The sequence below is a fragment of the Cetorhinus maximus genome, chromosome 7 (assembly GCF_964194155.1).
Source record: "Cetorhinus maximus chromosome 7, sCetMax3.hap1.1, whole genome shotgun sequence".
NCBI lineage: Eukaryota > Metazoa > Chordata > Chondrichthyes > Lamniformes > Cetorhinidae > Cetorhinus > Cetorhinus maximus.
Window position 1 is genome coordinate 74,373,903 of NC_135885.1, and position 12,622 is coordinate 74,386,524.

Below are 12,622 nucleotides of genomic sequence, written 5' to 3' on the forward strand. Positions count from 1 at the left end.
GCAGTTCAACACAAACAAACAACTCCTTCTCAAGTACCGCGTAGGTCAGGTGATTTCTTGGAAGAGGCCTGCTTGTTGACGGTTCCAAGGTGAACTTATAACCTTTGAAAAAAATTTTTTAGCATCCAAATGACCAGATCATGCCAGGTCCTTCCATTTTGTAAAAGAAAACTTCAGTCTTGAGAGTTATGATTCTAACAACTTGCACTCAATGACTTCCTGCATTGGGGGAGCCCGGCCATTGCAGTGAAATGAACAGTCCTCTGCATTTGGCTGGCATCATACGTGGCAAAGTCAACAGAAGTAGCAGTCTTGCAAAGCAAGGCATCGGTGACCTAGGAGATATTCTAATGGGCAACAGATTGAGACACCCAGAGATGTCACCAGCAAATGCCTGTAAGAGCTAAAGATGGAGAAATTCAGGGCTGTGGTAATTTTGATGGCCACTGGCAATGCAACTCTTAGAAGGTCTTCTTCCTGAAGGCTGATGTCAGCAGTGACTTGCCATGAAAACTCGTGCCTCCTGAAGGTCTTGTTGCTCCATCATGTCCAAACTCATCCACTATCTGTATGCCACCTGTTGGGGGTATCACCTCCTTTGAGCTGTTGCCCTGCGTCCATTCTCTCGGCCCTTTGGAGCAGCATGTGCCTGCGGAGAATGTCGTTGCCACTCCTACTGGGGATGCAGACCCCAGTGCTACTATTGTTGGTGTGACTGCTCCTGATCAGTGGTCCATGATATACTACATAAATTGCGGTGAAGGCTGACAGCAGGGAAGCAGAGACCAAGATGGGTAAAGTCCAAAGTAGATGGAATGACTTCCAAAAAGCTGGAAATTGCTTTCATAGCAGTGAATTGACTTCCCCAGAATAAGTCCGATGAACACAAGCCTTTCACAGAGGCTAGCTATAAACATTGCAATTACACTTTTTAAAGGTTTCCTAGCACATCAGTTTCATTGATTAATGATCCCCTGCTGTTGACCCTGGTGAGTTCCACCCAGCTCAGGAAACCCATGCACTGGATGTTAAAGTCAGAACGCTAGGTTAAATCCTCAAGTAATTTCAATATTTAAATCACCAATTAACTATCAGACAGCTTCAGGGGGGTTTCCTGCAAACCCACCTGGGTTAAACCTGGAGGTGGGACAATCATATTGGGTTCCTGACCCAATGCTACTTTCCAGGGCCCTTGCCTACACCCAAACCTGCCCCACCTTGGCAGTTAAAATTCTGCACCATGTCTTCACATGATGTTTCCAAGGAATGACATACAAGGGAATTACGGTTGGATTCATTCAAGATCTTCTGAATGATAGTACAGAATTGGGAAGAGAAGCCATTGCTAGAAATGCCTAGGCTACAATCAAATTGATGAGAGAGTGAAACCAAATAAGGGCATTCCTAGCTGGAGAATAGTAGATTGAAGCTGGGAGTTGGGGAGGGAGAGTACAGGAAGAGGTGTGGTCAGCTATGACAAAGACTTCAGATGAGCCAAGGGGGGATAGCGCACCATGGTCACAGAGATTGTTGTTTGTGGCTTTCATCAAGGTTATTATCATAGGAGAGGCAGAAACCTAATGGGATAGATTAAAATCAGGAGTTCCAAGTGAGATGAGCTTGGATCTGGGAAGCTTCCTTCCATTGTCTCTAAAATTGAGAACATGCCTGCTTGTTTCACTCCTGACCCACTCCCACAAACACACACACACAGACACACAAGTTCTGATCCTGGCAGATTGCACTTCCTTATCAATTCCTGACTATAGGTTTCTTTCATGCGACTCACTTCCATTTAACCAGTTTCCTCCCAACTCAACCACTCAACCCTCCTGGTTCCCATGCTAGCTGATGTTAATAATTCTCTTTCTTCCATCTATCTTCATCGTGAAGCAATTGGGGAGTTAAAAAAAATATTAAAAAGGTGCTTTATGAAGTTGCTATTACTGCTGTTCCCAGTTCGCAAATGTTTGTCCACTAATCAGTGTCTATCACAAATTGACGGAAACTGGAAACTTGCCATGCATGGGAATTACGGATTAAAACATCATGATCTAGGTGAACTGCATCTGCTGTACCAGCCACATGCAATACCATCATTTGACAACCAAATCCCAGGTAACACTTACTTTTTAAAAAAAAATCAATGATAGTTTGTGTCTTTATTATTACATTATTACATGGATATTTCTGACAGTCTGCAGTGATGCATTTGCAACAATTCATGAAGAAGGTTTAAACTTTTTTTCATTATTAATACTTGCCCAACTTCTTGAACAATTCTCAAATTGATTATGAAGACATTTTATGTTGTAGTACTTAGAAAACAATCACTGCATAGATTTCCTCCCCATTGTTTATATACTATGTGAACGAAAGTGTCAAAGCAAAGGTTGGTTTGTTAGTAGCTATAAATATTGCAGAATTAACATAATAAATTGGCATCAGACTGAAGTTAATCTGAATCTTCAATTTTAAATTGCTATTCAAACTGAAATATCATATCCCAGCATTGTAAAATTTATTTTCAGATAGTAACATATAGCTTTGGCTTTTCCTTTAACAAACTATGTTTGTTAAACAACTGGTCACAAACAAAGACACTTTTCTTCCACATTAGAGAACTAGTATGAATTTTGGTATACCAATTTGTGAAATGACTTTCACCAGTTTTGTAAAATGTTCAGTTTAGTTTCCTGACATTTTGCTAAGCATCAACATTCTCAAAGGAAGCACATCCTCGATCCAAGTATTTGGGTGGGTAATCATTTTATCCCATACAGATACTTCTTCTTCTGTAGAATCCATCCAGTCTACTGCCTGACCATAACTTTTACCTGTACGATAAAAAAAATGGTCAAAGGGAAAATTCAGTTTAACTTTGTTTAAAAACACACATCCTATAAATGACATCACAAAAGAATTATACAGCTGATTGCCCCACTTATTTATGACATTAGTGATAGAGCACTCGAATAGAATTCCTTACATTAAGAGTTTTACATGAAATAAATAGTAGATGAGCACCTTAAAGAGAAAATTAAGATTATTTTATGGCGGACTGCACTGAAAGTTTTTGATTTGTGAAAGACATGGCAAGGCAAAACAACTTCAGATTATGGTGACTGAACAAGGGACAAGGTAGAATGGAAGCAGTCAGTGTTAGTCATGGTTCAGTTAGTAGCTCTTGCCAACTTGAGTCACAAGACTCTGGGTTCAAGACCAACTTCAGGGCTTAAGCACAAAAATCACTACGGATGCTCCAATGCAGTGCTAAGGGAGTGCCCTGTACAGTACTTGCGATGAGATCTTAAACTGAGGCCCCATCTGCCTGCTTGGGTAGATGTAAAAGATTGAATGGCACTATTTTGAAGAGCAGAGGAGTTATCCCTGGTGTCCTGACCAATATTTATTCATCAATCAACCTCACAAAAGAAACAGTTTATTTGTTTGTAGTAGTTTGCTGTATGCAACTTGGCTGCAGCATTTTCCACAACAGTGACCATACTTCAAAAGTACTTCATTGGCTGTCCAGTGATCATGATAAGTTCTATGTAAATGCAAGTTTTTTTTTGAAAGGAGGTTTTGACATGCAGTGGGGTAGCGTCTCTGCCTCGGATCCAGAAGTTCAAGTTCGACTCTCACCCCAGGAGTTGATGACCAAGGAAGGTGGGTTCATAACAGCCAAAAAGGTTGAATATGAATCTGCAAATCCTTACAACACACACCAATGGCAGGCATTAAGCTGGGGAGAGATTCCTGCTCAGCCATGCGATGGAAAGAACATTGCAGCCTCTACCATCACTATCCATAGCTCCAGTCTACATGATTTAAAATATGCATGTTGTCATAGCAATTCAGATTCGATGAATGAACTGTAACATACTTTTTTGAGAGAACAATGAGAAATCCAGAATTAGAAGAGCAGAGGATGTAGTCAGTGGAATGTTGTTGGAGATCATCATTAACATATGGTGAGTTAAGACTACTAAAGGAGTTGAAAGCTAGGTCAAGAATTGTTAACTCAACTCTGGAGCACAAAGGGCAACTGAAACTTAAAAAAATATAAAGTATTAGGGGGGGTGGTGGCACAGCGGTAATAGGGTAATGAGTGCATGATGGTAATGTTACTGGTCCACAGTAAACCAGAATTTTTTTTTTATTTCATGGGATTTGGGCGTCACTGGCAGGGCCAGCATTTATTGTCCATCTATAATTGCCCTTGGACTGAATAGCTTGGTAGGTCATTTTGGAGGGCAGTTAAGAGTCAACCACATTGCTGTGGGTCTGGAGTCACATATAGGCCAGACCGGGTAAGGATGGCAGATTTCCTTCCCTAAAGGGACATTAGTGAACCAGATGGGTTTTTACAACAATCGATGATAGTTGTCATGGTCAAGATTACTGAGACTAGATTCATTTCCCACAATTATTAATTGAATTTAAATTCCAGCAGCTGCCATGGTGAGATTTGAACCCATGCACCCAGAGCATTAGCCTGGGCCTCTGGATTACTGGTCCAGTGACATTACCCCTATGCCACCATCTCCCCCCGAGACACAGTTCAAATCCCACCATGGCAGCTGAGGGAATTTAAATTCAATTAATCAATAAATTTGGAATAAAATGCTTGTCATATTAATAATGACCAAACTACTGGACTTTCGTGAAAACCCACCTTGTTCACTAAGGTCCTTGAAGGGAGAAAATCTGCTGCTGTTAGCAAGTCTGGCCTACGTGTGACTCCAGACCCACAGCAATGTTGTTGACATTTAACTGCCCTGTGAAATGGCCTAGCAAGCCACTCTGTTGCATTAAATTGCTGCAATGGTGGAGAAATGGTGGAGAAAAAAACAGAATTACAGATCAGTTAGCCTAACCTCAGTAGTGGGGAAAATGCTAGAGTCTATTATAAAAGACGTGGCAACAGAACACTTGGAAAGCATTAATGGGATTAGACAAAGGGTTTATGAAATGGAAATCATGCTTAACAAATCTACTGGAGTTTTTTGAGGATGTAACTAGTAGAATAGATAAGGGAGAACCAGTGGATGTGGTGCAACAAAAACAAGAAAATGCTGGAAAAACTCAGCAGCTCTAACAGCATCTGGAGGAGAGAGAAAAAAAAGAGTTAATGTTTCGAGTCCATTTGATTCTTCAGTGGATGTGGTGTATTTGGATTTCAAGGAGGCTTTTGACAAGGTCCCACATAAGAGGCTAGTGGGCAAAATTAAAGCACATGGGATTGAGGGTAATATACTGGCATGGATTGGGAATTGGTTGACAGACCGGAAACAGAGAGTGGGAATAAATGGGTCTTTTTCCAGATGGCAGGTGGTGACTAGTGGTGTACCGCAGGGATCAGTGCTTGGGCCCCAGCTATTCATGATATATATAAATGATTTGGATGAGGAAACCAAATGCAATATTTCCAAGTTTGCTGACGATTCAAAACTGGGCGGAGTTGTGAGTTGTGAGGTGGATGCAAGGAGGCTTCAGGGCGATTTAGACAAGTTGTGTGCATGGGCAAACACATGGCAGATACAGTATAACATGAATAAATGTGAAGTTAAACGCTTCAGTGTGAAAAACAGAAAGGCAGAGTATTATTTAAATGGTGATATATTGGGAAATGTGGATGTACAAAGGGATCTGGGTGTCCTTGTACACCTGTCAATGAAAGTAAATAGGCAGGTGCAGTAAGCAATTAGGAAGGCAAACGGTATGTTGGCCTTCATTGCAAGAGGATTTGAGTTCAGAAGTAAGGGTGTCTTCCTGCAGTTATACAGTGCCTTGGTGAGTCCACACCCGGAGTATTGCGTGCAGTTTTGGTCTCCCTATCTAAGGGAGTCTAGAACCAGGGGCCACAGTCTCAGGATACAGGGCAGGCCATTTAGGACTGAGATGAGGAAAATTTCTTCACTCAGGAGGGTGGTCAACCTGTGGAATTCTCTACCACAGAAGGCTGTGGAGGCTGGGTTACTGAGTATATTCAAGAAAGAAATTGATAAATTTTTGGATATTAGGGACATCAAGGGGTATGGAGAAAAAGCTGGAATATGGCGTTGAGATAGAGGATCAGCCATGATCATATTGAATGGCGGACCAGGCTCGAAGGGCCAAATGGCCTACTCCTGCTCCTAGTTTCTATGTAACAAGAACCAAACTAGATGGACTACCTGGCATCCACCGAAACACTGGACACGACAAAGGCACACCTGCCCTGTTGACCCTACAAAGTCCTCCTCACTAACATCTGGGGACTGGTGCCAAAAAATGGAGGGAACTGTCTTACAGACTAGTCAAGCAATTGCCCAACATAATCATACTCTCCAAATGTCCCAGACTCCTCCACCATTATCCTTCCGTATGCCCTGTCCTGTCCTCCTGGCCAGACAGATCCACCAGAGGTGGTGGCACAGTGCTACAGAGTGAGAAGGGACTGGCCCTGGGAGTCCTCAATGTTTCTCTGGACACCAGAAATTCTCATGGCATCAGGTCAAACACGGGCAAGGAAACCTCCCGATTACCATTACTGCTCTCCCTCAACTGTTGAATACCCTTGAAAGAAGCATTGAGGGTAGCATAGGATGTACTCTAGGTGAAGGACTTCAATGTCCATCACTAAGATTGGCTTGGTAGCACCACTACTGACCAAGCTGGCAAATTCCTGAAGGACATATCTACCAGACTGGGCTTGCAGCAGGTGGTAAATGAACCAACATGAGGGAAGAACCTTATTGACCTCGCCCTCACCAATTTATCTGTTGCAGATGCATCTGTTCATGACAGTATTGGTTGGAGTAACCATTGCGCAGTCCTTGTGGAGATTAAGTACCATATTCACGTTGAAAACACCTACCATGAAATAGAAACAGAAAACGCTGGAAAAAAAACCTCAGCATGCTAGTCAGCATCTCTGGAGAGCAAGGAACAGAGTTAATGTTTCAGCTCAGTGGCCTTTCATCAGAACTGGGAAAAGTTAGAGATGTAATAGGTTTTAAACAAGGGGTGAGTGGGACAAGAACAAAGGAAGGTCTGTAATAGCATGGAAAATGGGAGATATTGAATTACAGAAATGTTAGTCTTCCAAGGCTAAAGGGAATGGAAATGGGGCAAGAAAAGAAACAAAAAAAAAACAGAAGTGCCTAGAGGTGGTGTGCTGCTAACAGTAAGAAAAAACACAAGGAAAGAAAAGGAAACAAAATAGGGACAGAGTTTACAGTTTGATATTGTTGAACTCAATGTTGTTGAATCCAGAATGCTGTAAAGGTGCCTAGTTGAAAGGTGGGGTGCTGTTCTTGAAGTTTACGTTGAACCTCACTGGAACAGTTCAGCTGGGCGCAGACGGAAATATCAGCATGAAAGCAAGGTGGAGAATTAAAGTGACAGGCCACCAGAATATGAGGATCATGCCTGGGGACAGAAAGGAGGTGGTGTTCTGCAAAGTGGTGACCCAATCTGCAATTGTACATCTCCCCAGTATAGAGGAGATCACATTGTGAGTGGCAAATACAGTGGACTAAATTGAAAGAAGTACACATGAATTGCTGCTTCACCTGGAAGGAGTTGGGGCTTTGGACAGTGTCATAGAGGTCTACAGCACAGAAAAAGGCCCTTCGGCCTATCGAGTCTGTGTCGGGCAAACAAGTACCTAACTATAACAGAATTAACTGGAAAAACTCAGCAGGTCTGGCAGCATCGGCAGAGAAGAAAAGAGTTGACATTTTGAGTCTTCATGACCCTTCAGCAGAACTGAGTAAGGTTAGGAGAGGGGTGAAATATAAACTGGTTTAAGGTGGGGGGTGGGGTGGGGGGAGAGAAGTTGGGGGGTGGAGGGTGGTAGTAGGGACAAGCAAGCAGTGATAGGAGCAGATAATCAAAAGATGTCACAGACAAAGGAACAAAGACATGTAAAAGGTGGTGATATTATCTAAGAGAATGTGCTAATTAAGAATGGATGGCAGGACACTCAAGATACAGCTCTAGTGGGGATGGGGTGGAAAGACTGACAGGGCATTACAGGTATAGATTTAAAAATAATGGAAATAGGTGGGAAAAGAAAAATTTATATAAATTATTGGAAAAAACAAAAGGGAGGGGGAAGAAACGGAAAGGGGGTGGGGATGGGGGAGGGAGTTCAAGATCTAAAGTTGTTGAATTCAATATTCAGTCCGGAAGGCTGTAAAGTGCCTAGTCGGAAGATGAGGTGCTGTTCCTCCAGTTTGCGTTGGACCAGGTTGCGTTCCTCCAGTTTGTGTTGGACCAGGTTGTCTGTGACATCTTTTGATTATCTGCTCCTATCACTGCTTGCTTGTCCCTACTACCACCTCCCCCCCACAACTTCTCTCCCCCCACCCCCCACCTTAAACCAGCTTATATTTCACCCCTCTCCTAACTTTACTCAGTTCTGCTGAAGGGTCATGAGGACTCAAAAAGTCAACTCTTTTCTTCTCCGCCGATGCTGCCAGGCCTGCTGAGTTTTTCCAGGTAATTCTGTTTTTGTTTTGGATTTCCAGCATCCGCATTAGATTTTTGTAAGTACCTAACTATTCTAATCCCATTTTCCAGCACTAGGTCCATGGCCTTGTATGCCATGGCATGGCATCGCAAGTGCACATCCAAATACTTCTTAAATGTTATGAGGGTTTCTGCCTCTACCACTCTGTCAGGCAGTGAGTTCCAGATTCCCGCCACCCTCTGGGTCAAAAAATTCTTCCTCACATTCCCTCTAAACCTCCTGCCCCTTACCTTAAATCTATGGTTCTTGATCCCTCTATCAAGGGGAAAAGTTCCTTCCTGTCTACCCCATCTATGCCCCTCATAATTTTATACACCTCAATCATGTCCCCCCTCAATCTCCTCTGCTCCAGGGAAAATAACCCCAGTCTATCCAATCTTTCCTCACAACTAAAACTCTCCAGCCCAGGCAACATCCTGGTAAATCTCCTCTGTACTCTCTCTAGTGTAATCACATCCTTCCTATAATGCGGATTCAAGAACTGCATGCAATACTCGAGCTGTGGTCTAACCAGTATTTTATACAGTTCCAGCATAACCTCCCTGTTCTTATATTCTATGCCTCGGCTAATAAAGGCAAGTATCTCATTTGCCTTCTTAACCATCTTATCTAACTGTTCTGCGACCTTAAGGGACCGGTGGACATGCACACCAAGGTCTCTTTGATCCTCGGTACTTCCCAGGGTCCTACCATTCATCGTGTATTCCCATGCCTTGTTTGTCCTGTCCAAGAGCATCACCTCACACTTACCCAGATTAAATTCCATTTGCCACTGACCAGCCTGTCTATATCCTCCTGTAATCTAAGGCTATCCTCCTCACTATTTTCCACCCCACCAATTTTCGTGTCATCCGCGAACTTACTGATCAACCCGCCTACATTCAAGTCTAAATCATTTATATATACCACAAACAGCAAGGGACCCAACACTGATCCCTGTTGAACCCCACTGGACATAGGCATCCAGTCACAAAAACACCCCTCGACTATCACTGTCTGCTTCCTGCCACTCAGCCTATTTTGGATCCAATTTGCCAAATTGTCTTGGATCCCGTGGACTCCTACCTTCGTCATCAGTCTCCCATGTGGGACCTTATCAAAAGCCTTGCTAAAGTCCAAGTAGACTGCGTCAAATGTATTGCCCTTATCTACACACCTGGTCACCTCTTCGAAAAATTCAATCAAATTGGTCAGACATTACCTCCCCTTAACAAAACCATGCTGACTGTCCTTGATTAATCCCTGCCTCTCCAAGTGTAGATGAATTCTGTCCCTCAGATTTGCTTCCAATAGCTTCCCCACCACTGAGGTGAGACTGACTGGCCTGTAGTTCCCTAGTTTATCTCTTCCTCCCTTCTTGAATAACGGTACCACATTGGCTGTCCTCCAGTCCTCTGGCACCTCGCCTGTGGCCAGAGACGTATTGAAAATTATTGCCAGCGCCCCTGCTATCTCCTCCCTTGCCTCACTCAACAGCCTGGGATACATTTCATCCGGGCGCCGGGCCTGGAGATTTATCACAGAGATAAAAACAAAAAACTGCAGATGCTGGAAATCCAAAACAAAAACAGAATTATCTGGAAAAACTCAGCAGGTCTGGCAGCATTTCTTCTCCGCCGATGCTGCCAAACCTGCTGAGTTTTTCCAGGTAATTCTGTTTTTGTTCTGGAGATTTACCTACTTTTAAGCCTGCCAAACCACTTGGAACCTCCTCCCTTTCTATGCTAATTTCTTTAATTATATCACAGTGCCTCTGCCTGATTTCCATACCCACGTCGTCCCTCTCACTTGTGAACACCGACACAAAGTATTCATTTAGAATCATACCTACGTCTTCCGGCTCTACACACAAATTACCACTATGATCATTAATGGGCCTTACTGTTTCTCTAGTTATCCTCTTACTCTTAACGTACTTGTCAAATAACTTTGGATTTTTCTTTATTTTTCGTGCCAATGCTTTTTCATGCCCCCTTTTTGCTCTCCTAATTTCCTTTTTAAGTTCTCCCCTACACATTCTATACTCCTCTAGGGCTTCCGCTGTTTTGAGCCCTCGGTATCTGCCATAAACCTCCCTTTTTCTCTTTATCCAATCCTGTATATCCCTCGACATCCAGGGTTCCCTGGATTTGTTGGTCCCACCCTTTGTCTTTACTGGAATATGTTAGCCCGGTACTCTCCTTATTTCCTTCTTGAATGAGTCCCACATCTCTGATGCAAATTTACCTAAAAGTAGCTGCTCCCAGTCCACTCTGGCTAAATCATATCTGATCTTATTAAAACCGGCCTTCCCCCAAATTAGAAGTCTGATTTCTGGTCCATCCTTGTCCTTTTCCATAACAACCTTGAATCTAACAGAGTTATAATCACTATCTGCAAAATGCTCCTCCACTGATACCTCTACCACTTGCCTGGCTTCATTCCCTAAAATTAAGTCCAGGTCCGCCCCCTCTCTTGTAGGACCTTCTATGTTCCGGCTTAAAAAGCTCTACTGGATGCATTTTAAGAATTCCACTCCCTCTAAACCTATCACACTATGACTAACCCAGTTAATGTCGGGGAAGTTGAAATCTCCCATTATTACTACCCTATTATTTTTACACTTCTCTGAAATTTGCCTACATATCTGCTCTTCTATTTCTGTCTGTTTGGGTGCCTAAACTACACTCCCAGCAATGTGATTGCTTCTTTTTTGTTTTTAAGTTCTACCCATATGGCTTCATTTGAGGAGCCTTCTAAGATGTCATCCCTCTCCTTACTGCTGTAATTGATTCCTGGATCAATATTGCGATACCCCCTCCTCTTTTACCTCCTTCCCTGTCTCGCCTGAAGACCCTATATCCTGGAATATTGAGCTACCAATCCTGCCTCTCTCTCAACCATGTCTCTGTGACAGCAATGACATCATACTTCCATGTGTTTATTTGCACCCTCAACTCATCTGCCTTATTCGTCAGACTCCTTGTATTAAAATAAATACCATCCAACCTTGCCAAACTCCCTTGTGCCTTAGCTGGCCTATAATTTCTATGCCTTCCAGACTCACTTGCTCTCTCTTCTAATTTTGGCTGTGCATCTCCCCCTGCTGAACATCCTCTCCGGATCCCATCACCCTGCCTATAATTTCTATGCCTTCCAGACTCACTTGCTCTCTCTTCTAATTTTGGCTGTGTGTCTACCCCTGCTGAACCTCTTCTCAGGATCCCATCCCCCTGCCAAATTGGTTTAAAGAGAGTGAAGAGAGGAGGTAAAAAGGGCAGGCTTTTTAATACCTCCTGCGTTTGCATGGAAAGGTTCTGTGGGAAGGGGCAAGATATTGGGGGTGACTGAGGAGTGGATCATAGAGGGAACAGTCCCTTTGGAATGCTGAAAGGAGAGGGGAGGGGGAGATGTGTTGGGTGGTGGCATCATGCCGAAGGTGGCGGAAATGGTGGAAAATGATCCAATGAATATGGATACTGTTGGGGTGGAAGGTGAGGATAAGGGCAACCCTATTGTGGTTCTGAGAGGGAGGGAAGGAGTGATAGCAGAAGTGCGGGACATGTGGTGATGAAGGGGAATCCTTGGTTAAAGAAAAAAAAAGCATTTCAGAAGCACTGTTGGGGAAGGCTGCATCATCAGAACAGATGCAATGGAGACAGAGGAACTAGGAGAACGGAATGGAGTCCTCATAAGGTGTAGTGTGCGAGGAAGCCCAGTCGAGGTAGCTGTGGGAGTCATTGGGCTGAGAATGAATATTAGTTGATTGTCTCCATTTCTGGCAATAAGCTGAGAAATCAAGGAAGGAAAGGGAAGAGTCACAGATGAACCATGTGAAACTGACAGAAGGGTGAAAATTGGAAGCAAAGTTCATGGAGTTTTCCAAATCAGGGCAAGAGCAGGACACGACACTGATACAGTCATCAACGTACTGGGGAAAAAAGAGCTGAGGGAGGGAACTACCTCAGGGAGCTGAAGAATTTAAAAATCAAAAATAATGATTTTGAAAACTGGAAAAAAAAATGTCCTCACATAGCACTCACTCACATGAACAGAAACATAATAAAAATTGTGTCAAAACGTTAGTATTTTAAAAAAAATTAATGTCAGAAATCTCATCCC

At 43.1% G+C, this 12,622-nt stretch overlaps 1 protein-coding gene across 5 annotated transcripts in view; it reads right to left on the reverse strand.

Annotated features, from left to right (window-relative positions):
• Positions 1 to 2,145: 2,145 nt before the first annotated feature.
• The window catches only part of sytl2a (synaptotagmin-like 2a), a 160,025-nt gene continuing 149,548 nt past the window's right edge, over positions 2,146 to 12,622 (reverse strand). For all 5 annotated transcript variants that reach the window (XM_078545715.1, XM_078545714.1, XM_078545716.1 and 2 more), the window contains one exon: positions 2,146 to 2,837. In XM_078545715.1, coding sequence (XP_078401841.1) covers positions 2,689 to 2,837 — 149 coding nt within the window. In that variant the 3' untranslated portion in view covers positions 2,146 to 2,688. The remainder of the gene's footprint in view (positions 2,838 to 12,622) is intronic.